Consider the following 27,630-nt stretch of genomic DNA (forward strand, 5'->3'; position numbering starts at 1 on the left):
TATGCAGCCAGGCTGCAAAGTTCTGCCTTCCAGATACACAGACACATTACACTTGTCACTGCGAGGAGAATCATTTGCAAACTGCCAGTTGTAAGAATTGAACTGTAACCAAACCGTGAGCCTGCTGTGAGCTACAGATGTGTGAAAATAAAAGAAGCTTGCATCGGAGGCATTTTCCCCGCTAACTCTAATGTTCCGTAACAAACTTGCTGTACTGGGTGACAGCAGTCGATGGCTCGCAGCGTACAAACTTGTAACGTATTACATCATTTGGATTTTGTTTTTCATCGGTGATGAGAGCCTGGTGGTAAATGTTAAGTAATCACGGAGAAAGTTTCATGTTTTCAATTACCGACCTTCTGTCAGGTTATCCAGTGTTTATTGAGCTTGTGGTACAAACCGCTTTCTGAATCCGTATGTGGCACGGAATACAAATGCGGGTTGAGACGCAGCATTCGCCGAGGCTAGCTAAAACTATTCTATTGCATATGAATTTGGATGAAAGTTGTAAAAAATTAGGAAGAAGGTGATTTTAATTTTTTCTTCTTGCTAGTAATTGGCGGCGGAAAAGTCAATGCCATTATGCTTATCCTTTATATCCTATCTACAGCAGGTACAATTACCTAACCAGTGCTCCTTTGCCTGCATCACACCTTGTCACAATGGGCCTGATTTTATTAAAGCTCTCCAAGGCTGGAGAAGATACACTTTCATCAGTGAAGCTGAGTGATCCAGCAAACCTGGAATGGATTTCCTAAAAGTCATTTGCTATTTGTTAGCAAATGCTTTTAATCCTGGACCAGATCCTTTCCAGGTTTTCTGGATTACCCAGCTTCACTGATGAATGTGTATCCTTTCCAGCCCTGGAGAGCTTTAATAAATTAGGTCCAATATCTGAAGCATGGGACCATCTACTATGTGACAATGCTCAGGTCTTGAAGCCAATCACTAGGCCTGTGCTTTTTCATGTGACTGGTCGACAGACATCATTCCCGCTCTTGGTGTCCATCACCAGTAAACATCTTGGATTTCAGTGCTGGATGCTGCAGTGGTATAACTTACTTTGGTAAAATGAATATATCCTAAAATACTCTTATCACTCTTGTTTTTTCTTTGTTCTATCTAAGGATGGCAGATTTTTTTGCTGCAGTGTTCCACTTTTTTTTCCTAGGAGAACAATAAAAAATAATGTTTTACTATCATTTTTTTTCATATGATTTTATATTTTTATTGTATTGTTATATACGTTTATAGTATATTTTTTATTATGTAACCAGCAGGAGGTGCTCTTCCTGTTCCTCCTGGTGACACTCCCGCTTGTGTGGTTGTGTCCTCAGCTACAATGAAAGACTGCTAGTCCAGTGCCGACAACTGTCGGTAATCATGGCATCTTTGCATATCTGGATTCAACAACATAAGGGAATTAACCCATTGGATTTATTTTCAGGTTCACAACATGTACTAGATTTTCACTGCCCAAAAGGATCATTCATGATTGCACCAGGTAAAATTTTAGGGTTAGTACACGTGTAACCCAACGTCAATAAGGAGGTCATTAGTGATCCGCCATATTGAATTACCAATGACTGTATCAGTAATAAAAATTGATGATCATTCTGACATTTGAAAAAATTTAATAGCAATAGATGTTGCTAAAATCAACACAGGACAATTGTAAATGACTCAAATATTTCTAAGACCTTGAAACCCATTAAAGAAACAGAAAAAAAGGCTCAAGCTTGTTCTGTTGCAGAATTAATTGTTTTATTAGCGGACCTGATTTTATTTAAACCCACAAAGCAAATGACCTTCACTTAACAGTAATGATACCATCTGAATATGCACATAGAAGTCTGAGCAAAACTTGAGAGTATGACATTGTATTTACAGTTATCACTACAGCCTAGTTGCATGTCTTGTCATTTGTGGCTAGTTGAAGCTCGACAAAGGCTGCAGAGATCTTTCATGGGATTAGGTAGAAAGTCAGCCGTATGTTGGGAGATGCTTCCTTCCAGAAGTGAGAATTAACGTTTCTGATAAACTTTTCAAACTTTGGCATAGATAACTATAAATGACATTAATTACGCTTTCATAAAAAGTTTATATCTAAGTTTGCAGGGCTTTTAAGTCGAGATCATTGAGTAGCAGAGCATTCTTCAGTACAGGCACAGCTGGTGTGAATGTCTACGTCTTTAATCAAGTCCTCGGATGACTGTCTCGGGTTTGATTGCCAGTCTGCCAGGTCTATAGCGGACTCTAGGAGACACAACATGAGTGATAATGAGTTTGAGAGATAATATTACTTCTACAGTGAATAGTTTATCACCATCTCTTACCCTACTTTCCATTCCATAGTATGCTATTCCTTCTTTAAGTTATATGATTTAGAGATGAGACACACAGGCATTTTTGGTGCAATGTTTAATAACTGGCAGCATAGTTGGCTTAGTGGAACCCTCACTTTGCAGCACTAGGTCCCAGGTTTAAATCTGGGCCAGAAGACTATTTAGGAGTTTGCATGTTCTCCCCCTGTTTGTGTGGGTTTACCTCCTGGCACTCCAGTTTCCTCCCACATCCCAAAAAACATGCAGTTAGAATAATTGGCTTTCCTTCAAACTTTATTATTATTATTATTATTATTATTAATAATAATAAACAGGATTTATTTAATGCCAACATATTATGCAGCGCTGTACATTAAATAGGGGTTGCAAATGACAGACTAATACAGACAGTGATACAGGAGGAGAGGAACCTGCCCCGAAGAGCTTACAATCTAGTATGTGGGGGAATTTACACACAATAGGAGGGGAGATATGTAGTTGTGGAAAGTAGTGATGGTTTCAAAAGACAGAAGAAGATGGGTAGGCAAGTTTGAAAAAATGGGTTTTGAGTGCTCTTTTAAATGAGCAGAAAGTAGGAGTAAGCCAAATTGGATGAGAAGACCATTCCAGAGAGTTGGGGCAGCTCTAGAGAAGTCTTGTATCGGTGTGCGTGATGAGGTTATCAGTGAGGAAGTCATTAGGAGGTCATTGGAGGAGCAGAGAGAGCGGCTGGGGGAGTACTTTTTTACCAGGTCAGAATTGTAAGTGGGACAATAAACTTGTTCTTAAACTGTGTTATTGACTATGGTAGGGGCATTAGATTGTGAGCTCCTTCGAGGGTTAGTGATATGACAATGGACTTTGTAAAGTGCTATGTAATATGTTGGTACTAAAAAAATGAAAGTAATAATAAAAATATTTACCTTTCATTTCCTGCACTTGGGGAAAAATGGTGTCTTAATGGTATAGAATAAAGCTTGTAAGTGTATGTATAACCAAATTGTTGGCAAGAGGTAAAAACTCTTCTAGGTTATTGTCTTGCTGTTCCTGCACCACTTGCAAAAATTATCTGTACAAAAATGCTGCAGGAAGTCGGGGGAATTCCCCTCTTAGACAGACACCTCCACAACAATTGCCCTATCTAAGGTTTTTCTCCTTACCTTGTTCTGAGAAGGAGTCAAAATTTTCAAATACCCCGTATCTTTCTGTTTTCAGTAACAATGGTCACCAGGAAAGATCAGTTGGTAAATCTCTTCAGTGGAGACTTAGAAAGCAATACAAATTTGGAAGATGGGCTAAATAAATCTTCCCTACTCAAAAAAAAAAACTAAATTCTGTTCTGTTTTGCAAGCGATCACTAATTGCTAGAGATGAATCAATGATAATCTTGGTAGTGGAGCCATGCTACCAAAAATTGCTGTGTGTGCCTAGGCAATAAATGGTCCTGGAAACTCTTTAACCTTTTGCAGAAATTAGAAAAAAAAGTAAACTAAATGTTCAATGGTTTGCGGCAGTAAACAAGACACACAAGTATAGAAGCGGGTTCAAGTACGACTGATGACAAGGAGATTTCACCAGGGATGAGAGTGCGCATTTAATAAATTCAGTCCCGCGGCGAATTAGGCTGGCCTTGCTTACCAAACATGTAGGCGACAACGGCCTTTGTAAATTCGGCCGGCTCCGCTCCCCTGATTGCTGTTGCAGCCCTGTAGTATGTGTTCGTAGATAGAGATTCTCTATTCAGGAACACAGTGCGAGTCTTGCTGGCTGCTTATAAATAAATGCAGCGTGGGAAAAATCCTCTTTTTTTTTTCCCACGGCCACGTTCATTCATAAATGCAAGCTGAATGACTCGCACTGACAGGAGGATTACCGCGGCTGCATTTATGAATGGAGCGGTGAAAATTCTCTCAGTGAGAGATCACCGGGCACTACAAGCTTGCCCTTATTCTAACCTTTATTGCCCGGGGATGGCTCACGGACAGGAGGATTCCCACGGCTGTATTTATGAATGCAGCTGAGGTAATTCTCCTATAGTGATTTCCTGGATTTCCAATGGTTTCGCAAAATTTCACAGACCCATCTGAACTTTGAGGAAATTTTCCTTTTTATGACACTTGCAGGCCATGGTGCCTAAAAACTGAAATGATCATTATTAGAATTTCATCCTATTTATTTTCTTTAAAAGACAATACTTTAGATCAATGCTAATAAATTAAATAAAAATGTAATTGCTCCCTAAGGAAATAATCTGTAAGGATTTAGAGTGTAATAAATGTATTAATATAAAATCTAACATTTCTTGATGTTTTGTGAAATGTATTACTGATAGGTGCTGAAGGTGGCACTGCGATGCTACTGAAAATAAAACATTAGGAATACTTGAAAGTGAATGCAGCCCCTGCTGTACATTGAATCACACACGTTTTTCTGATTATGATTCTGTTAAGGTTGTTTTAAAGATAAAATCTAATGAGAACAATTTTGCATGTAAGGTTCTGTACATACTAAAATCCATTATCACCCCAATGTACAGATTTATTGAAGGAATATTGACTGTTCACAAGTAAATTATTTCTTTGCAAGAGATATTTTTCTTAGTGTAGTGAATGACCAGAAACTTTGGTGACTTCAACTATACAATTACATGTAAGGAAACAAAATTGTTTTTTTTTTTAAATTTCCTTGAACATTATTGGGTATTCTTGGGCAAAATTAACTTCCACCACATTCTCCAAAGTGAGTGAATTATTTATTATGCAAGGTAATTATAAACCTTGGTAAGTAAATTCTATCATCAAATCAAATTTGAGTAATTCCTTAAAGCGGAACTATCAGAGAAAAAAAAGCTGTCGACCCTTCCACAATACTAGTCCAGTTATTTCTGCACATATATGAGTTTGGCACTTTTACATCAGAGGAAAGCGCAGAAGGAGCAGCCTGTAGCCTTCTGGGATACACTCTAGGATTCCCATTCAGTCTTTACCTCCACAGCGATAAAGATAGAAAGAAAGGGGTCTCTTCTTAAAATTTAAAAATAATTTCATTAAAAAATATATATATTTTCTTCCCTTTATATAAAAGGGGTTAGCCATCCTTTTTTATAAATGTGTTGCTAGGTCCGTTTTAAGTAACTCACCACCATTGTTACTAAACAAGACATACGGTCTGATTTATTAAAGCTCTCCAAGGCTGGAGAGAATACACTTTCATCAGTGAAGCTGGGTGATCCCGCAAACCTGGAATGGATTTCCTAAAAGTCATTTGCTATTTGTTAGCAAATGCTTTTAATCCTGGACCAGATCCATTCCAGGTTTGCTGGATCACCCAGCTTCACTGATGAAAGTGTATCCTTTCCAGCCCTGGAGAGCTTTAATAAATTAGGTCCATAGTGTCTAATGTAAGCCATACATGAATTCAACATCCATTGAAAATGAGTTTATTGTATTACCACATACTACCACAATTCGAACAAATATCGATTAAAGGGTTTCAAAAACTTGTCAGAATGGGGGTTACCCATGCTGAAGGCTAAAACATAGACCACTAATAATATCTGCTTGTTTTAGCCCTGAAGAAGGGGAAGCCCCAATCCTGAAACGTGTTGGGTATACTCCACCATTATAAACAATCTTAAAATCAGACATTTACGAAACATAGCACTGAAAGGAAGAACAGTAAAATATCCATTTTATATGAAATATAGATAGCCTGTATTGTTTTTTTTTTTCTATCAAAGCTGTGTAGTTTTGTAATATCCTTTGTGTCTGGTTGTAAATGAGAGAATTATGGCTGTACCATTTGTATTTGAACCTAAAAGTTGGAACAAATGTGAAAGACGTATGAGTTTTTGAAGTTATCAAAAATAACTGATGGTAAAGGTTAAGTTCAAACCTGACTATTTAATTTTGGCATTCCTTTTCAATGTACAATATAGTTTTCTTACCTTTAGGTAGACAGTGGAATGCAACTGGGATTGGTGTGGTTGCTATTGGCCGGCAGCCCTCCCTACATGTCAATACCGGCTCTACAGAATAACAAGTTGATTGACGTTCATCAAGGAGCTGGTCTTCCAGCATCATGTACCGGCGTGTCATTGCACATCCTGGAACAGAATGGGAATAGGAATAGAAACTTTGTAATTATAATAAACTACTTGTCTGATTTAAAGCTAGCAACTAAATATTTTTCTACTGTTTGTGTTTTTTGTAATGTTTCCTGGAGTTTGGACCTTAAAATGTGCCGTAGGTTATTGAAAGTGAGACTTTTAGGAAAAGATAGATTACAAGTAGTCCCCAAGTAAAGGACTTCTGGCATATGAACAACTCCAAGATACAAACGGGGCTTCCCTGCTCATTCGTGTGTAGAGCGGAGGCTTGATTGGGGGAGGAGGGGGCGGTTTGTATGACTTGCAGAAGAAATCTATTGCTAAATATAGCTGAGGTTGCGGATTTTTACTGTTCTGCAACCTTTTGTAACTCTTTAATGACGAAGACAAACTATGCAGTTTCTTTTTGCAGTTTTCTTTTTTCTTTTTTTTTTTTTTTTACTTTGTGATTACAGTGAGGATTTTACCACACACTGTGCATGCACAGAAAGGTAAAAATAAATATTATGATGGGACAAACATCTGTCCCAATTGCATTTATTAAAATAATGCACCCGTTCCGACTTACTACTTATTTATTAATGCAGCTATAGCAAGCACAACTTTAGATGTGTGCATTCATTTTGCCCGCCATCTAATTGTGTCCAAGCCTAGCAAGCATGCGTACTTTCTTTGATTTATATATATATATATATATATATACTATGATTTACACATATAATGCAGGGAAGCCTCTTGATGATTTGGTACAACTCTTATCATACAGTAAAATTAAGAAAATACTTGTTTGCTAAAAAGAAGCAGCTAGCAATTTTAGAAGGAAGTCAGCAAAAGCTTTTGGTTTAACTTTGGCTTTAAGTGAGAACATACCTGATTGACACGTATTGTCCGCCACAGTCCACGAATGAACCAGCCCATTGCATGTCTTTGCCATTTCATGGTTTGGCTTTCTGAAGCCATTTTTCAGAGATCGATCAGCATTTCCACAGAGACCGCAGGTTTTTCCACGCATCAGGGGAGAGATTTGCACCTGAAAAAGGGTTAGTTCAAGGCTTAAAGCACCATAAAACCCTCATTTTTTTAATATCCCTTTAACTGCTAAAATTATCATCTATAATGCTGTATAGCATTACCTTTTTTCATGTGACCAACCCCTGATAAGGTAATAAATCCTGTGCTCCAACAAAAAAACTATTCCAATACATTTTAGGTGTCTGAACGAGCATAATAGGGAAGTCCAAAAAGTTAAAGTTCACATTTGTAAGGAACGAGTAGTGAGGTTTCAAAGTGAATTTGTACAACTGCAGATAAAATTCTTGTCTTTTGGATAGAATAGTAGAGATTTAGAATAATTAATATTAGATATATTATAAAGTCATGGATATAGTTTATGGAGCAACAGCCTTGCCTCTTATAGTGTAATCCAATTAGCAGCTCTGTGTTACATTACAAGCATCTGATGCACTTAATAGAGTAATACATTAGGAATTTCCCTTTTACTGCTGTGCTGTAATTATAAAGCAAGAACTAAACTAAAATGCTATCAGGGAGCAATGTACCCTGGAAGCAATGCCCAATAGGAGAAATATTACCATGGGTATCCAAATTCATCAACCTGCAGTGATGCCTGCAGGTTTTGTCCATCTTGCCAAGATGGATGGAACCTAGTTAGAAGTTTTCATTATTTGTGTGTGTTACTTTGTTGGTACTATGCGTTGAGATACTTAAATTGTGTATATGATCCCAAATATATACACAATAGGGTCATTGTAAATGAATGATAACAATTGCCAGGTTCTAAGCAGCAAATATATCTCTGTAAAGAAGTGTTTTATTAACCGTAATACTTCTAATTCTCAATTCAGGTAACATGTAATAATATATCAATAACAAACCCTCATACCTGGACGGACTGCCCATTAAAGGAGATCTGCTCCAAGCCATTCTTTGGTGCTTTCACAGTCACTGTTGTTGCATTTTTGTGGATTCTGATACAATCTAAAAAAAGAAAAAATCTAAATATTCTATATAATAACCCTCAATTTTCTTGTAAGGTAATATACATAATATGTGGAGAAATATGAATGAAAAATGGAGCCGCTATAGCCGATTTACTATGCGCCCTCTGTGAATACACACTGATGCAAAATTAGGTGACTAGAATATATACATAAATTCATATTCAAACAATCACTTTGTGGTGAACAGGATGCTTCCATGAGGAATTTCCATAAAAGTGCCGTTTAGGGAAGGAATAAATCCCCTATCCATATTGTATTTGTTGTTTGTCCTGCTAAAAGAGATTTCCCTTTGCTTCCTGTCCTGTTTTAAAGGCAAGCAAGAAAACAGAGGAAGTTTCTCCGAAGTCAATATTCTTTTCTGCCTTAGTGATAATGGTTACTAGGGGAAATAAAAGGGGTGAGTCTCCCCAGTGAGGGCACAGGTTGCAACATTTTTTATCCTAGCCAGGCTTAGGATATTGGGATTCTTATGATAAACTCATATGAGATATCTGATGATGAAAAGAAATGCATAGATAATAATTATACAGAAAAAAATCCCTCTTTGACTCCGGCACCTATAGGCACACGCCTACTGTATCTAATTACATTACCGCCATCAGAAATTTCTGACTGCCATACTAGGTAAACTTCCTGAGCTACCATCATGCCTAAAAGTTCAAAAATCAAAGTTTTTGATCAGTGCCCGGTGCAGTACCCCTTGTCACGCCTCTGATGACGGTCCTGGTTAACTGTAAACCCAAACCCATTTGCCACATTAAAGCAAAACATGGATGAAAATAAAAGTACTGTATAACCTGAACCAACTGCACCACTACCAAAGTTTAATTTCCCATTTTATCTGTAGAGTACTCACTAAGATTCACTAAGAACTAACTGGAAGATTAGTAGCTGCAAAATATAGAGGAACAAGTCTCCCTACAGCAATAAAAGAACTGGGAACTGCCAGAGGCTCAAGCAGTGGGAAAACCCCACTGTGCACCTTCATTCTGGCACTTAACGGTCTTTTGAGAATACTTATCACCTTATAAACTTTTACTCAATCAGATCTATAGCTTTGGACCCGATATACCTGACAAAAGATGGAAACACCCTTTAAGTTCTGATAACCATTGATCTTTTATAGACATATAGAATTTCAAAACTTGTATTACCTTGAAAAAAACGGAAGAGGCAAAACCCCTATGCCATGTGGAACTTTTCAAACCTCATCGGCAAAAACTACAATAAGTCTGTCATGCTAAAAATAGCTCCAACCATTTAATATTTTTTATCACATTTCATCCAGATATTTTGCAGCAATCTGTTCTTTTATCCATAGACAGCAGCCCTTCCAGCACTCAGCTGTGGTCTCCGTTATTATGACCTTACTACTATTGTACCTTTTTCATTGATGTATGTGTCATTCTTTAACAGCAGCCACATTCCATTCAGTTGAATACGGAACTCCTCCGACGTGTCACAATGGATTTTAATGTCTCTGAGAAATAAGACGGGAACCTGAGAATTAGTTGGAGAATGTGAAGGTTTGTGTATAAAAAATAATACAAATAATGATATAGTACAGCAGTAAGGGTCATGGTGCCAAAAAAGGCTCTTCTTTGTTCTGGTTTCACCAACTTAAAACTGCTTTGTGTCAATTGGGGCCAACTTAGAAACTGTTATATCATGAATAGAGATGAGCAGAATTGAGGAATATTTTTCAGAAATATTCGTGAAAACAGAATATTTTTGCAAATGCGTTGTGGTTAATGAGAAAGCTCAGCCACGCACGCCATGGTCATTATATACACATGAACTGTAATTTGCACAGGGAGCAGGTTTGGCGGATTTAGCATCATTGTGCCTTTTTTACTCACTCACTATCATGTAACTACAGAAATCACATACACACCTGAACCTCTTGATAAGGTCTGATGTGTGTTTTTGCTGAAGTTAATGCTCCTTGATTTGGGTCAAGCCCCTTTGTAATTGGGGGAGCAGGCCACTGCCACTGCCAGAGTGAATCTTCCATTTGCCCTGGAATGTCAGCTTTAACGCATCTCTAAAAACAACTTTTTTACTTAAGCTGCGTACACACATTCAATTTTTGTCTCTGGAAATGATCTTTCATGATCGTTTTCAGTAACAAAAGACTGACAGATGAATTAGCAAGTGCTGTACATATAGCGGCTTTCCGTTCTATGGAGAGGGGAGGGGGGAGAACAAGCGAGTGGCACCTGGCTGTGCTCTCCTCCCTTCACTTGTACGAGGGGGTGGTGAGAAGTTCCTGGCTTTGCCCCCTTCTAGATGAAATAGTAAAATTAGTGTGGGGGCATATGACAGCCTGATAACTTAGTATGTAATTGTGCAAATGGCACAAGCAAGTTTCACGTTGTTGGAGTTACGGGCCGTCATGAAGTTTTTGTTTCTCCAGGGAAAGTCAGCAAAGGACATTCACACTGAGATGTCACAAACACTGGGGGTAAAGTTTCCTTCCTTTCCCTGGAGAAACAAAAAAATCAATGATGGCCCGTAACTCCAACGACGTGAAACTTGCTTGTGGCTCTGCCATCACAGCTTCTCACTAGAAAAAAAACAGTTTCAAGAATAGTAAAGAACTGATATTTGCACAGTTACCTACTAAGATTTTGGGCTGTCTAATGCCCCCACACTCATTTTCCCACTTCTCAGCACCCCCTCATATTACGGTCATGGATAGTCGGTCGCTAATGGGTCCAATAGGACAGGTCCTTGGACAGCGTTGGAGAGCCATATGTCTCGCCTGTGATGAGACCATATCATTTAAATATTCTGAAGTGTGTGGATGGGTTTGGATAAATTAGAGAAGTGTTAAAACACATGTAATGTATTCACTGTATCATCTTTGGGGGGATTCATTCTCTTCACTCATCCCAGTGATGAAAATGGAAGTGAAAGAATGAAAGAAATTCTTATCAAGGTGAGGGGAAATTCCTTTACATAGTTTTCACCAAGTGTATCCATCCGTGGAAGATTTTCTCTTGACACCTGATGTTGGTGTATGTATGTATGTATATGTGTATATATATAATAAAGTGCAACCAGATATAAATAAAGAGATACAATAATCGCATGCCAATGTTTGCACACTGAATGTGTCTCAGAGGCATCGGTTTAATGACCATTATCATACTCCTATGGAACTCCAATGTAAAGTGCATACAGACCCATCATACCTTTATCTCACTGTCATGTTTTTTTTTGAAGCCTTTAAATTCTTCATCACTCAGGAAAAAAAAAAGCTGTGTCTCTGCTGATTTTCCTGTTGATATCGGCACAGTATCTCTTTTACAATGACAGAGCCGGCAATAATGAAGGGGGCAGTGAGTATTACAAAGCTCATTTCTACTGAATGGATTGTCAGAATAACCTTTTCAAACGTTTCTAGCTCATTAGTAGGTGTACTTACGAAGATCCCAGCTTGACATTTATTTCAAAGGTTGAAAATCCTTGGCCCATTTTTTTCATGGCGACCAAGAACCTTAATTGATTGGAGCAGTCTTGAGCTATCAGAGTATAGCAGGGTGCAGGTAAGAGAGAGCACCCCAGGATCATTTGATCGAAGGTCTGAATTTTTTCAGCGTCCACTTTGCACACGGCTGAAACACACAAATTAATGTGATCACTGCTATCTATACGCTGTGAGATTTTTAGAATAATCTGTGTCATTTTAACTGATATGTGTCACTTTGAACCCATGCATCCATCTGTTAATCTTTATTTGGGCAAAATAGTGCAGGTTGATCCGTGACCATATTAACTTTGATGTGTACTTATTATATATACTTATATATACTAATATACAATTTTATTCAGACTCCCTGCACAAATGCTTATGAGATAACACTAGGCCTACACTACTGGAGATATGCTTGTTCCAGAAAAATAATTATCATTTATCACCTTGTATCGCGAAAATGGATTATAATGACATCACCAATCAAAGCTATGCCACCATTGATCACCAACCCATCTATTTTCTAGTTCGAATTGAATCTATCTGTGAGCATGCCTAAAACTTTAACTGGAAACTAGCATTTGTAATAGAGGACCAGCAATGGTCTTTACTCTATAGTCTATCCAGAGCTCTAGATTCAAAATATGGAAGGATATTTTTATTTTCAATCCATAACACTCCAGATCCTTTTTTTTTTTTCGATTGAGTTTCAAAGAACAAACATTAAACATCTTATAAAAATCATCTGATTCTTGTAATTGAACCATTTATATGATTAGAAATTGATCACCTTTGTCAGTACTTTTAATCAATGATGTAACATCAGGAAGAGCTGTGACCTCCATAAGGTGAAATTTCTTGAGCCATTCAGTATTAAGTGTCAGATCCAACGGGAAGGGGATGCCTTGCTTGTAAATTGTCATCTAATGAAGGATGAATTACACACTTGTTACAGAGAGTTGTACAGCTTCACCGCAAACTTTACTGAAGAGCGTAAGAGCTAAATCTACAGATTAAATACTTACAAGAAATCTGTTTTACCAGCCAAAATATGTGTAATTGTTTTCAGCCAGTAATCATGGCCCGGTTGGTGACCTCACATTTTTTTGCTGCAGTTAAAGTGCACTCATGGTCAGATTACGGGCATTAAACTGTTTACATATTCTTAAAAGAAGCAAAAGAGCTTTAAAACCCATGTCTTTGCATCTAAAACCCCCATCCATCAGGGGTTTAGTTTTTAAGATATATACATATAAATCCCCTGTCCTGATCCCTTGATAGTGCCATTTTCTGGATGCAGGGAACCACTAATAACCCTGGCAGTCTTCTCGTAATGATATCTGTCTTTCCTAGACGGTGAAAGACTATGTCCAACTGAAAAGCCAATAGGAAGTGAATACGGCAAGCAAGCACTAACTTTGACACCCAATGAAAGTGAAAGCCAGGAAAAGCTGGGATCGGAGCATCAGGTGACTACAGCTTTAAATAAATTAGTCTGTTGGGAGGAGCTTGTGAAGGATGTGTCGAAGGGCTTTGAAGTTGGGGCAGAGATCAGCTTTAAAACAAGCTTCCCATGATTCTATTTTTACAAGAAAACACAAAGAACCTGATTTATTTATCCTCTCCTAGACTGTAGAAGATAAACGATCATGAAAGAACCTGGGTGACCCAGAAAACCTGGAATGGATCTGGTCCAGGATTGAACACATTTGTCAACTAAGTTCAAATGATTTAAGGAAATCCATTTCAGTTTGGCTTGAACATCCGGGTTCTCCCATGATAGTTTATCTTCCCCAGATTTAGAGCTTTTATAAATCGGGCACAATTTTTTGTTGTAAACTGTGAAAATGAATTTCTTCACAATGCTTCTGGATACCAAGATAAGTAATGACCTGCTTAAAATTACTTTTACTGCTTGCTTAGAACATGTAAATAGTTCAATATTCATAATCCAGGTTAACTTTAAACAGGACAGCCTGGTCATCAACCATTCTGCATGTGAATGGGCAATGGAAGATAAACAACCGAATAGTGAACACATTCCTGTGTTTTTCTCCAGTGAAACCATAAATATTCCATATTTTTCTTTTGGAGCCCAAGTAAACCCTCAGTGTACATCACATAAATACACAACATTTTATGTCAGGGGAGACCATCTTCTCCATATTATTGCTTCGCTATACTCCACCTCCCAACACTACTACCCATAGCAAATGCAGCAACACATTGGGGTAGTTCAGTGGCTGTGACAGCCCTTTATTATAAACTGCCTGGCTATAATAATAATAAATAATGATGTTGAAAAAAATATTTAATCCGTAGATCACTTTAACATGAACAATAATAAATAACAATAATTTTGGTTGATGGTCTTTGAATGTACCAAAGATAAGCATTGAACCAAGCACGGTTCTTGCAGCAGACAATATGCATTGTAACAAGCTGCTGACTGCAGAATGCTCAACCACCAATCCCAGGTCACCCACCATACCTTATACGGCTCCTACATACATATTTGACAAACTTAAAAAAACACCTTTCAAATACTCTGCACCCACCCATCAGGCTGCCATGGTGATAGAGGAAACAAAGCAGGACAATCAGAATTCAATAAAGGAGGGAAGACGGGTAGTTCTTAGGATGCTGTTGCCTCACAAACTCCTCTTCCCTGCTCTGTAGACCACTCCTTGGAAACCTCTACAAATCATGCTGGACTCCATCCATTGGATAAAAATGTCACTTCCTTTTCCTTAAAGCTTACTCTGCTTGGCACCTCTCCCAACCCTGTTGTGGCAATTCACCAATTCTTTCTTCTTTTATTTTAGCAATGGTCATCATTTACCAATTGCATTAAAACCAAAGGTTTAAACACAACTTAAGTATAAAAGCCTGTCCCTTGGACAATACCCCTTGCATACTGTGGGAAAGCAGTGACCGGTTTGCAAGTCCAACACAACCCTATGGAGTTAGAGCCAGAGATCTCCAATCAGCATGGAGCACATGCTATACTAGTTGCAGAGCTAAAAGTCTGACATAATAAAGGGGGGGGGGGTGTATTGGAGCTCTGAAATGAGATTACAGTTTTTGTCATAAAATAAAGGTCCCACTTTTCAGTATGCTGGAAGGAGTCACATTTTTCTACTCAAGCCGTGCTTTAGAAAGAAGACAAACTGTAAGACATTGAACACCTTTTGTTCGGATGTACCTGGAAAGTCCTATAGGAAGTATTACCTTCTGGAGTTTATTCAGTGTTTCTGCTTATTATGAAACATTAGACCACCAGGTTACTTTTTAGCTCTTTGAGTGAAGTATCTCTATATGGATACCCCTACAGTTAGCTTTCTATATTGCATAAATGGCCTTATACCTCAGGGGTCTTCAGGATGGTCTCAAATGTGTCGGTAGAGGTAGTGGCCATTCTCACGGTGAACTGGTGGGGTGTATTATGACGATGAAGCTCTGAAAATCCCAGTGTGTATGCCACTCCAGGAACAAATGGCATGATGCTGGATAAACACAAAAATTTGTATGAGATAATAAAATTACACTTCTTCAAAAAATACCATAAAAATTCATATACCTTCCAGTCAGCCTCTTCAGCCAGGAAGGAAGGGTCTTCCATTGCCATAACAGCTGTACTGCCGGAGCTCCGGCCATCTGTCCTGTGGATGCTTGTGCTGCCATTTGGTAGTCCTGGCAGTTTTTGCCCCACCTGATCCTAGCCTGTCAGATAAATTAGATTATTTCAGCTTAATAAACATTTCTCAAATGGTTATTGGTGTTTTTAAAATTAATTTTTTGACAAGCTGCTAAATAGAGTTTTTTTTATCCCTCCATAGGATGAAGGCTGCTTGAAACACGTCAAATTTAGGTACAAAGTTATCTTTAAAAATACATTTTAATAATGACAATAATTAGTAATTGGTACAACCCAAACTACTTCAAAATTGGGCCACTTTCCAAGCAGGAGGATAGATCTTGTGCTTTGCAGTAGTTTAGTAATCCATTGCACCAAATGACAACTAACAAACATTATTGTTTCGCTATTGTTTTTTTAGGAGGAAGCACTTCCCTTTTGTTCCCCCATTACCTTCCATAGAATAGAATATCATCACCTGTACAGCAACATTTGTTCTACTGTTTCTGATTGCTAACAATTCATTTCAGAGACTATTGTTGAGCATGTTTACCCAGTTATTGTCTCTCAATCACTTGAACTCTATGCAAGATACACATTCATCTGTTTCATTAAATATGTTTAGAAACTTTTGAAACACAGAACAATTTTGCCTTTTTGAATGCCACTGTCCAATGACAGCTCTCAGTATATGTTTGGCTTGTGATGATGCCTGTAAGTGATCAAGGTATTCTCTTTATTTACATCCATAAATATGTGGCAGCACATTTGTTTAATGAATTGATTAACTTTTAGTTGCACTATGGAAGAAGGTAGATGTTGCTCCTGAACACCTAACAGCTCCACATTCTATACATCCCTTTGCAGAAGTTGGTGGTTTTCAGTTGGCACTCCATATAGCAGAAAGTGTTCAAAGGCAGTTCCTATTTAGCTTGGGGTTATATTGAGAAATTCCATCAGTGTCTGGTTGCATGGATGGGGGGATTATTATGAATAAATTATTTAAGAATCGGTTAGTGCTAGGTTAGGGATGGAGGGTGGTTTAGGTTAAGTGTTGGGATTACAGAGAGAATTAAGCTACGTACACACGTCCAATGGTTCTCGCCCGATAATCGGCGCAGGGCCGATATTGGACGAGAATCTGCAGTGTGTACCGCACGTGTTGTTGATTGTCCGAACGACTGTCCTGGCAGATCCACGGATGATGAATGAGGAACGATCGTAATTCAAGGGAAGGGGGAGAGCGCGCAGTGGGGTGCCGCTCTGTCCTTATCCCCTCCCCTCTGCATAGAGCAGAATGGTGCTGTATGTACAACACTCGTTCATGTATCATGCAGTGCATAGTCATTGGAAAGGATTGTGAAAGATCCTTTTCAACAACTATAATTGGAAGTGTGTACGCGGCTTGAGTCTGGGAATTTCAGGGTGTGCCATTCTTAGATATACAGGGAGGGTTATTGTTGGGGTTACAAGAAGGATTATTATGAAGGAGGGGGTTGGTAGGGCAGTGCTCTTTGCATTGAAATATTTCGGCCCCTGTCATTGAAAGCTATACAAAACATGTACATACTTTTTATTCTATGACTTTTGTAAATTTAAATATCTTACAGAAGCCTTGTGGTATCCAGAGACAGAGGCATCAAAACAAGTTTTCCACAAACTCTTCTGGTCCAGAGAAACAGTCTGCACCTGAGTATGGGACTTGTCCAGGTAAGCCGTGGTTTGGTATCCTTTGTGTTGGCCATCACTCATCAGAGCTTTGACCAGAAGAACTAAGTCCCAGGAAAGCCGTCCAGATAAATTCTGCTGGAAAGTAAAATAGTGGAAAAAATACTTTATTTTAGAAAAACCTTGATATATAAATACATTAAAGCCGTGAGGAAGTACAGAGGCTGCCAATGCTGGGTCTTGTGAAAATGTTTTCGCTTTCATGCTCATTCAATGGCTTTAGTACTTTTAAATCACAACAAGTATGCCAATATTGGTTTTCCTGATATGCATATTGTCCTGGTTAAGTAAAAAAAAAATAGTAAAGTTAAAAAAAGTATATATTCAGTATTTAGATGTGTTGTATCAGTCCACTAGCACTTCCTCTAGCAATGGCAATATTTTTTGGTAGGTTTTTAATACACTACTAGAAACAGGGGGATATAGTGATTTCTGAGCTAATTGGGCTTACAACTGAGGAACTGAGGAAAGGTATGATGGTGCTGCTTCTAACAACCAGTTACACTCTAACAAAGATAAGGAAACATAGAGCCTATCATCAAAGTAAAGCCTTTGATAGTTCCCAACCTTAAAGGGCGATGTATTCTCTTCACTGCTGTCCTTTCTGTTTCTGTCATGCTGTAATATATATAAAAACAATTAAATATATATTATACTAGCTGATTATCCGGCGTTGCCCGGGTATTTATTTATCGCAATCTTATATTATACGCGAAAAGGATTTAAATGAAGCTATAGTGATTTTCTTGTCTACAGTGTTGTTTCCTTTTTTTCCTCTGATTGTACTCAGCCAATTGCCTTACTTTTTCTTAAAGGCATTATTACAGGCCAGAAATTTGTAAAGGAGTCCATACACAAGTATGTAAAAATATAACCAAAAGGCACACTGTCACTGAGCAATACATAGACACATACATACATACATACGTACATGTAAATATACCTCTGACATATACCACAACGCTGTACAAAGATCAGCAGTGCACACATGATTCTAAGTCATATGTCTAGCAAGTTTGGTTTAAATGTCTTGATGTGTTTCCTAGTGATGACATACACACATACATCCAAATATAGCTCTGACATATAGCACAGTGCTGTACAAAGATGACTGGTGCCCTCACATGAGTCTCAGTCATATGTATGGCAAGTTTGAATGTCTCCATGTGTTTTCGAGTGATGGTGGAACATACACACATACATACATACATACATACATACATACAGTTAGGTCCATAAAAATTTGGACAGAGACAACTTTTTCTAATTTTGGTTCTGTACATTACCACAAGTAATTTTAATAGACACAACTCAGATGCAGTTGAACTGCAGACTTTCAGCTTTAATTCAGTGGGTTCCTCACATTTTTATGCAATCTTTTTGTTCAACCCACCAAATTAAAGCTAAAAAAAGTCTGCAGTTCAACTGCATCTGAGTTGTTTCATTTAAAAATAATTGTGGTAATGTACAGAACCAAAATTGGAAAAAAAATTTCTCTGTTCAAATATTTATGGACCTAACTGTACATCCAATTATATACATATATTTCACATTTACCAATACATTATAAATACATTGCATTTACCCCCCTAGCGTTCTAATTCTGTCAGTTTTTTGATGCAAAAAGTGATCCTAATTTATAGGAATATTATTTATAGGCCTGTAATTTAAAGGATTAACTCCCAGGTATGATAATTATATTTATTTATTATATTATAATCTTAAAATTATATTATAATACATAATTATAAATAATAATTTAAAAAAAATAATGAAATAGACAACAATGTAATTTAAAATAAAATTTAAGTTAAAAATGTACTTTTATTTTATGTTGCATAGTGTTTTTTTTACTGTAAGACCCATTTAAAAGCAGATTAAATTGTTTTTTAATCTGCTTTTAAATGTCCTGCCCGGCCACATCCTCCCGGGTGATGCGAGTGGGGATGTCCCGCCCCGCCTCACCCCGACGCTGCAGCTGCTGCTCTGCATCTCCAGGGAGATGCAAAGCACAATGCAGACCTTCTGCATTGTGCATCGCATCTTCCAGGAGATGCAAGCAGCAATAGCAAATTCCGGGGGTGGTGCCAGCTGGCATCACCCCCAGAATTTACTATTGCTGCTCGCATCTGCAGTTAGATGTGAAGCACAATGCAGAAGTCCTGCATTTTACTTCGCATCTCACTGCTGATGCTAACAGCGGCGTGGCCGGGACCCAGGTGCTATTTAAAAGCAGATTACTCGGTAATCTCCTTTTAAATTTCCCGCCCGGCCACACCCCTCGATGGATCGGCGCCCTGGCATCACAACGGGACCATCAGATCGCCGCTGGAGCGTGGGGCAAAGGTAAGGGGGGCTTCTAAAGTTACTCCGAGTCACACTCGGGATTACTTTATCGGGATTACCGCAAGGGTGGTTAATTTATTTTACGTGTACCTGTTTTACGGTAAACCTCTTAATCCTCAAAGAGTCAAAGGACAAAGAAGGTCAGACCATAATTCTATATCCATAACTGTATCATTGAATGGTGTATTAAATTGAGTACGGTGGCTCAGATGTAAGTGCTCTTGCTTTTGCAGCGCTAGGTCCTAGGTTCGAATCTTGGCTAGGACACTATGTGTATGGAGTTTGCAGGTTCTTCCCTGTGTTTGCGTGGGTTTCCTCCCACATTCCAAAAAACATGCAGTTAGGTTAAATTGCTTTGTATTAAAGTATTGCATATTATTAGAGACATATGACTGAGGCAGGGACATTAGATTGTGAGCTCCTTGAGGGACAGCTAGTAACATGACTATGGACTTTGTACAGCGCTGAATAATATGATGGTGCTATATGAATACTGTGCAAAAATAATAATTGAAAGAAACAGTTTACTGGGGAAAGAGCAGCCCCAAGAGGGAAAGTTAAACTGGATATAGCATGTTCAGTTCCTTCCCCTCCATATGCCATTCACACTTTGTAGCCCAAATTATCACCCATAAAATGGATGATAATTTGATAGAGAACACAAAATTTTGATTTTCTGGCCCTCTTGACATGTGAATACCAGACCATATGCTTACTGTACTTATTTCCAATCTTTCACATATTTATATTTTTTCAAGATTTTTTTCTGAGTACGGCTGATCAGTTATTGTTATGGTGATCTGTGATACAGAAACATTTACTGATCATTAAGTTGCAAAACCTTATCAGTAAGCTTATATCTTCCCATCACAAAGATTTAACTGAACTGATATGCTTGAAAACAATTGAATTTGTAAACACAGTGGGCGAAATTTCTATTCAGGATCTAATTTATGTATGAAATGTGACTAACATATTCTAGGTTTCTAAAAATGTGTTACCATCATATCGATTTTCTACAGGTTTGTTGAGCATTCATTGAAGTATCTAGGACCCATCTATTCCTATTTTTGAAGGGCTCCGGTATGAGACATTGCTAATGTAAAGCATCCCACTTGGCTAGTGATGATTAGGGGCAATACCACCACCAAGAACCACCAGCTAATTGGAAAGCTGTATACAATGCAGATAAGTATCCAATCAGGAAGCAGGCTGCTAATGTTAACAGTGGGCAGCATTCCCATTGGCTGGTGGTTGTTAAAGGCAGCACTACTCTTGTCAACCCCCAGCCAACAGGAATTTTGCTCACAGCATCCACAAGGAATTGGTCGTTAGTCGATGCAGGCAGCATCTCCATTGGTTGTTAGTGGTTAGTGGTGGTACCTTTACAGAAAACAATTATTTACAAAGAATTTAGCAGGGTAAGTAACAGGCTTGTAGTCGGTGAACCCATGAAATTGAAAGACTTTTACTTTACTGGTGCAGTGGAAGATTTACTTTTCTACAAGCACTTTTTTGTGAACATTTTGTAGATGGCGATAGCACAATGCAACAGGTCCCTGATGCGTAATTAAGCTTGTAAGTCTTGTTATATCCTAATTTATTAAACAGCAAATATATTTTGAAGGCAAAATACTTCTGCATTGTTTCAAAACACCATGGTTATTATGTAAAATAAACTTTCTTTTGTACTGTGTTAGATTTAATCCCTGAACATTGCTGGAGGTAAGTTTTAAATGTTAAATTTGTATGTGTTGGGCATATTCCATAAACATTAAAAATTAATGTTACATACCATAAGAGTGGATGTTGGCTCAAACTTACTATTGAGATTTTGGCCTTCAAAGAATTCCTGAAAAAATGTTAGAAAATCAATAAAAATTAGGACAAATAGTCCTTGGAAAAAAAAGGAATATCGGGGAGTAAAAGGGAAAGTAAATTTTTACCAAGAAATCTGATGAAATCCATGAATCTTCTTGTGACTCTGATGTTCTTGTATCATTTAGATTATTCTGTGCAAATTTATGGCTGCTTGCTTTGTGGTGTTTTTTAAAGTCCTTATCATATTTCTTGCTCCCTTTATGTTGTTCCTGGTGACTTAAATGGTGCCTCTGAGTGCTACTCTTCTCTTGTCTTCTCTGGGCCTTTGTTGATTTTTCCATTGGCTTTCCGCAACTTTTGTTACTACTGTGACTTGAACTGCTTTCACTACTTAAGAATTTGCATTCCTTCTCATTTTGCTTCTCTTGGTGGCATTTTGTTTTGTGATGGCGGTCTTTTTGTTCTTCTTTCTGTTGGTGGCCACTCTCTTTTCGTTTCCTCCAACACTTGCAGTTCCTCTTTGTTTCTTTTGAGTAATTTTTATTCTGATGACTTTCATGTTGAGCTTGATGATGTTCCTCTTGTACTTCGTGATGGGCAATGTGATGTTCTTTAGCTTCTCCTTGTTTATGTTTATGCTTTTCATATTCTCCTTGGTTTTCTTCTCCATGTTTATCATTGTGTTGTCTGTCTTCTTTGCTTTCCTTGTGTTTATGTTGATGGACCTTTTTCCAGTTTTCATGTTGGTCTTTGTGATGTTCCTCATGCTGTTCTTTGCTGTGGTGGCCTTTATGTTGAGCTTGATCATGGTGCTCTTGTACTTCATGATGCTCTTTGCTGTAGTGGCCTTCATGTTGAGCTTTATGATGGTCCTCTTTCACTTCGCGATGGGTGGTGTGATGTATCTTAGCTTCTCCTTGTTTATGCTTTTCATGTTCTCCTTGATTTTCTTTTCCATGTTTATCATTGTTTTGTCTGTCTTCTTCTCCTTTGTTGTGTTTATGTTGATGGCCCATTTTCCAGCTTTCATGTTGGTCCCTGTGATGTTCCTCATGCTGCTCTTTGCTCTGGTGGCCTTCATGTTGATCTTGATGATGGTGCTCCTGTACTTCATGATGCTCTTTGCTTTGGTGGTCTTCATGTTGAGCTTTATCATGGTCCTCTTTCACTTCGCGATGGGTGGTGTGATGTATCTTAGCTTCTCCTTGTTTATGTTTATGCTTATGCTTTTCATGTTCTCCTTGATTTTCTTTTCCATGTTTATCATTGTGTTGTCTGTCTTCTTCTCCTTTGTTGTGTTTATGTTGATGGCCCATTTTCCAGCTTTCATGTTGGTCCCTGTGATGTTCCTCATGCTGCTCTTTGCTCTGGTGGCCTTCATGTTGATCTTGATGATGGTGCTCTTGTACTTCGTGATGCTCTTTGCTTTGGTGGTCTTCATGTTGAGCTTTATCATGGTCCTCTTTCACTTCGTGATGGGCGGTGTGATGTTTCTTAGCTTCTCCTTGTTTATGTTTATGCTTATGCTTTTCATGTTCTCCTTGATTTTCTTTTCCATGTTTATCATTTTGTTGTCTGTTTTCCTCTCCTTCGTTGTGTTTATGTTGATGGCCCTTTTTCCAGCTTTCATGTTGGTCCCTGTGATGTTCCTCATGCTGCTCTTTGCTCTGGTGGCCTTCATGTTGAGCTTTATGATGGTGCTCCTGTACTTCATGATGCTCTTTGCTGTAGTGGCCTTCATGTTGAGCTTTATGATTGGCCTCTTGTACTTCATGATGCTCTTTGCTGTGGTGGCCTTGGTGTTGTCTATCATGTCCTCCCTTGTTTTGTTGTTTGTGATGCTGCCCCTTCTCCCAAATTTCATGGGCGCTTGTGTGGTGGCTTACTTTTTCTGGCCAACATTTACAATGTATTTCTGTTTCTTCTTCTCTGTTATGACCCTTGTGCTCACTTGAATGATGCAGATTCTTATGACATCGCTTTTCCTTATTTGAATGTTGTTGATGTTTGTGATAGTGTTCTACATTCTTCATTCCATTTTTGTCCCTGTGGTGATGTTTTTTCACATTCTCTTTACTGTGTTGACCATGGTTAAACTTGTGATCCTTTTTCTTTTGCTTCTGGTGCTTTCCATGGCTACCTATGCCTGCGTTGGGCAGCATTGAAGATTGAGAATCAATTGAAAATTCTGAAGTATTCCCAGAAGAAGAGGAGCTTTCATTCGATGATGTGCTATTTTCTGACAAAACCTGGCAAGAACACAATTTAAAAAAGTTTCTTAGCATGCCATAATACAATGAAAGTATTGGTTTCATTTTTGAGGGTCAGCTGGTAGTAAACATATACTTTACACTGAACTATTAAAAAAGTGGAAAGAATGTCACCCCTACAGATATAGGAATAATGGTGTCACTTGAACTGACCTGAGGGGGGCACAAATGGCCCATTGCACAATGAACCCCTAGCAACCTCTGGAGCAACCCTGATTGAGAAACACAGCTTAAGTGGCTAATCCTCAAATGTATATATTTAACACATAAATATATACTTTTGGAGATTAATCACTCACTCAAATGTGTTGAACAAAACTTATTTAATTATAGCTGTAAAGACTTTCCTTTCCCTTAAATATCGAGCATGCCTGAGCACCACATTGACATCCATCTAACACTGCAACCATGTATACATACACATACATACATACAGGATGTGTGTCTCTGTGACATTCAACCTGCTGAACATCTTGGGCTTTCCATTAGGAAAGCACAGCACCACTTGCATACATATCAGGTTAAAAAAAAAATAATTAAGATTAGCCTGCCTTTGCTGGCCATTAAGGTCTGTTTAATCTGATTTACGGTCTTCAAGACTGTCAAATTCTTAAAGTTCTGTTAGCTGTCAACTATAACTTTAGAAAGCTAGGATTGTTACCAGCATCTCACCAAGCATGTCTGCAACTGGTAAATATGAGAAATGAACATTCCCTGTTTACTTAATTGAAAAGAAATCAGAAATAAAAGTGACATTATGTTTTTTTAGAACTTTATAGTAACTCAAGAAATTAAGTCTGTAAGCGGTTAGCACCTAGTGAATACAGAAGCTCACCCCGGGCTGTTTGCTATGTTAATATGGGAGTCGATAATGACTCAGAAATTTTCCTAATTCCCAATACTCACAAACCCAATTCCTTTGACTTTTTTGGAGTTTCTGTGAAATAAAATTTTACATGTGTGTGCTAATATGACCGACACAGGGAGATTAGTCTGTAAGAAAGTTTAGGGCAAAGAGTAATGTGACGGGTGTATGTACTGTGTGAAGTGCCTAATAGTATGTTAGTGCTACATAAATTAAGGAAATAAATAAATGAACACAGAGTTTTATTGTTCTAATCAGTATTCAGCAGGATTGACTTAACCTGAAAGTGTTTGTTGATAGACTTACCTGTTTCATAACCTCGCTAGTGCCAAGAATCTTCTGCAGCTTTGAAAGAGCCATGCGGTCTATTGGGTTTTCTAGCTCTTGTATTCCACCGTCAGCTCTACGAACATTAACTGAACGCACCATTTTCATCGTTGCCCCAGGCCCTGCTTGAAATTCTATTTGTATTTTCTCGACTGAGGCACCCGTGTGCACTAGAAAGGAGAACACTTACTGGTTTAATTATTGAAGAGCCTGAAATTCAATACACCTTTGTACAGGTCTGTTTGGCATAAAAGCAAATCTCTTGAAAATTGGGTATTTTGGTTTTACGTGAATGCCCCTCAATTTATATGAACTTTTTTTAAACTTGCTATAATTGCTCTGAAACTCATTACGGTGAATTCAACTGCAGTGTGCTACGATGGGGAATGTTTTGCAAGTTTAAGGTTATTTTTGTAAAAAAAAATTCCATCACTAACTTTGTAGCAAAATTTCAAAAGTAGCTGCCTTGTCCTTCAGCCATCTTTACCAAGTTGGCTTAATGCACCAGGCTAACATCCACCAATGCCTATGTATAATGTTTTACATTGTATCTGTGCATTTGTTTCCATGTATGCCTTGTTTGTTCACCTCTTGGCAACAGAACCATGGAAGGAAAGGTTTGAAATGTTATCTATTGTATCTTTAGTTTGGCAGGGGAGACTTTAAAAAGTATGGAGTCAGACAGTTTAGATCTTCCATAAGTGAAGTAAAAGTGATAGGTTGAAGAAACTAGTTCGTTGGGACTTATCTGCATAAAGGAAAGAAGATCATTTGCTGGGGTTTCCTAATTGGAGAAATCTATGTTTATGTGAGATTTTTTGCATGTCAACCCTGCTTAGGCTTTCTTGTGCTCCTCTAGGAATGTGTACTAGCTTATGTAGGGAAAGAAACCTCAAGCTATGTACACAGTCTAGATTTCTGTCACTGGAAACAGTATCTTTTTTTAATAAAAGCAATGCTTTGAGGCTCAGTGAATCTGGTTGACAGCCTACCAGGTGAATTAGCTGAATGTTCTTTGTAATGATGGCTGAATTTTCCTCTGATGTTGGGTCTGATTTATTAAAACTCTCCAAAGCTGGAGAGAATACATTTTTATCAGTGAAGCTTGGTGATCCAGCAAACCTGGAATAGATTTCTTCAAAGTAATTTGCTATTTGCTAACACATGTTTTAAAACCTGGGTTAGGTCCTTTTCAGGTTTTCTGGATCACCCAGCCTCACTGATGGAACTTTAATAAATCGGGGCCATTGACTTCACTGGGGTTGAAGTTAGGTATGGGTCAACACTGGGTCAATTCAATAAACTGTGAACCAAGGAGAGGCAAATTTGACCAACACTAGTACAGATAGATAGATAGATAGATAGATAGATAGATAGATAGATAGATAGATGGATGCAAGAATTGTATAGATAGATAGATGTAGCAGGAATTGCCATTCATCTCTTGACTCCTACAATGATACATGGTAATGTCTTACCTGGCTTAAATATCACTTTCAAAGAATGATCTCCAATAATATGATAAAGAGGGCAGTTTCTGACATAAGCAGCCGTCAAACAATTTTTCACTAAACAGACTTGGAAACCAAAATCCCCAGCCTTGGCGCACAAGGAAACATCCGACAGCTGTGGATGTCTTCGCGGCTGCTCCGACCAGTAAGTATTCTCTTTGCTCAAAACTTCGGCTGAAAACTTTCTCTATGAAGTAATAGGATAAAAACTCTTATTATTTGACTGTATCAATGCAGAACTAAGTACTTTTCAAATGGAATACAATATTCTTCACTTCTTTAAAAAATGTGCAGTATTCCCTACTGCTACTTTGTGTTTTTTTTGTGTAAGTGACCTGGGATTTTTTCTTCTTTTTTTATTTTTTATAATTTTTATAAAGTGCTTTTCAAGCCTCTAGTCACTCACAAGTCTGTTATTATGTTCTGGTTTTGTTCACGAAGATTGATTGAAAATATGTTCTAAAAAGTTTAAAACAAATCTTTGTAAGGCTTCATACTGTTTGATCCTTGTTGTAAATTGCCGCCTACTGATTAGCGAGCTGTGCTAGAGTCTCAGATAATGTTCCCACTTTGGCTCCCAAACATTATCGTATTTTCTGGTAGATGAAAAGATAATGCCATAAAGCCGGCCTTGGAGGATAAAAGAAAACTTTACCCATGCAGTGCGGTGGGTTAACTGCTCAATTTGTCTATGAAATGATATATAAAGTGCAGCAGACTTCCTCTTCTTTGTACAACCAGTCCCATGAGATTCCTTTCCTACACTGCCCAACCAGTTGCAGCTTTTTAATCTCAACCCATGCAATGAAGGACCAGTAGTCTTGTATTGTATGGAGGAAGCCAACAACCTACTCTAAACCAAAGATAAAGTAAAACCAGGGAGAGCGCTGACTGCTGAGGTAGCTGGGAATAAGGTAAGTATATCACCTTATTCATCATATCCTAGACAGTTAACGTTTGAAACCTTTGCAAGATGAACCCACTTCAAGCATAACAATTGTTTGAGTTCAACTTTGAAGAAAAATCAAACAAACGTCTTACCTATCCCTACTTGTCTTTTATTTTAGACCAATGTTCCTCAACCTCTTTACCATGGGAGAGCCCCTTGAAATAACCTTCTTGTCTTTGAAGACCCCTTCTATAATTACTATATCCACAGCTCACAGTAGATTAGTGTGGTGATCAGTAGAAAGA

General features: G+C 38.1%; 1 protein-coding gene across 1 annotated transcript in view; it reads right to left on the reverse strand.

Annotated features, from left to right (window-relative positions):
* Positions 1 to 1,798: 1,798 nt before the first annotated feature.
* Positions 1,799 to 27,630, reverse strand: part of LOC140337163 (vitellogenin-1-like) — a 74,709-nt gene continuing 48,877 nt past the window's right edge. The window contains exons 21-35 of the mRNA XM_072420734.1: positions 26,404 to 26,623; positions 24,905 to 25,095; positions 21,589 to 23,712; positions 21,438 to 21,494; positions 17,864 to 17,914; positions 17,177 to 17,374; positions 15,512 to 15,654; positions 15,299 to 15,437; positions 12,722 to 12,854; positions 11,884 to 12,073; positions 9,836 to 9,933; positions 8,336 to 8,430; positions 7,303 to 7,462; positions 6,271 to 6,429; positions 1,799 to 2,256 (exon numbers count right to left, since the gene is read on the reverse strand). Coding sequence (XP_072276835.1) covers positions 2,135 to 2,256; positions 6,271 to 6,429; positions 7,303 to 7,462; positions 8,336 to 8,430; positions 9,836 to 9,933; positions 11,884 to 12,073; positions 12,722 to 12,854; positions 15,299 to 15,437; positions 15,512 to 15,654; positions 17,177 to 17,374; positions 17,864 to 17,914; positions 21,438 to 21,494; positions 21,589 to 23,712; positions 24,905 to 25,095; positions 26,404 to 26,623 — 4,080 coding nt within the window. The 3' untranslated portion in view covers positions 1,799 to 2,134. The remainder of the gene's footprint in view (positions 2,257 to 6,270; positions 6,430 to 7,302; positions 7,463 to 8,335; positions 8,431 to 9,835; positions 9,934 to 11,883; positions 12,074 to 12,721; positions 12,855 to 15,298; positions 15,438 to 15,511; positions 15,655 to 17,176; positions 17,375 to 17,863; positions 17,915 to 21,437; positions 21,495 to 21,588; positions 23,713 to 24,904; positions 25,096 to 26,403; positions 26,624 to 27,630) is intronic.

Source organism: Pyxicephalus adspersus, chromosome 8, assembly GCF_032062135.1.
Source record: "Pyxicephalus adspersus chromosome 8, UCB_Pads_2.0, whole genome shotgun sequence".
In the NCBI taxonomy this organism is placed as follows: Eukaryota; Metazoa; Chordata; class Amphibia; order Anura; family Pyxicephalidae; genus Pyxicephalus; species Pyxicephalus adspersus.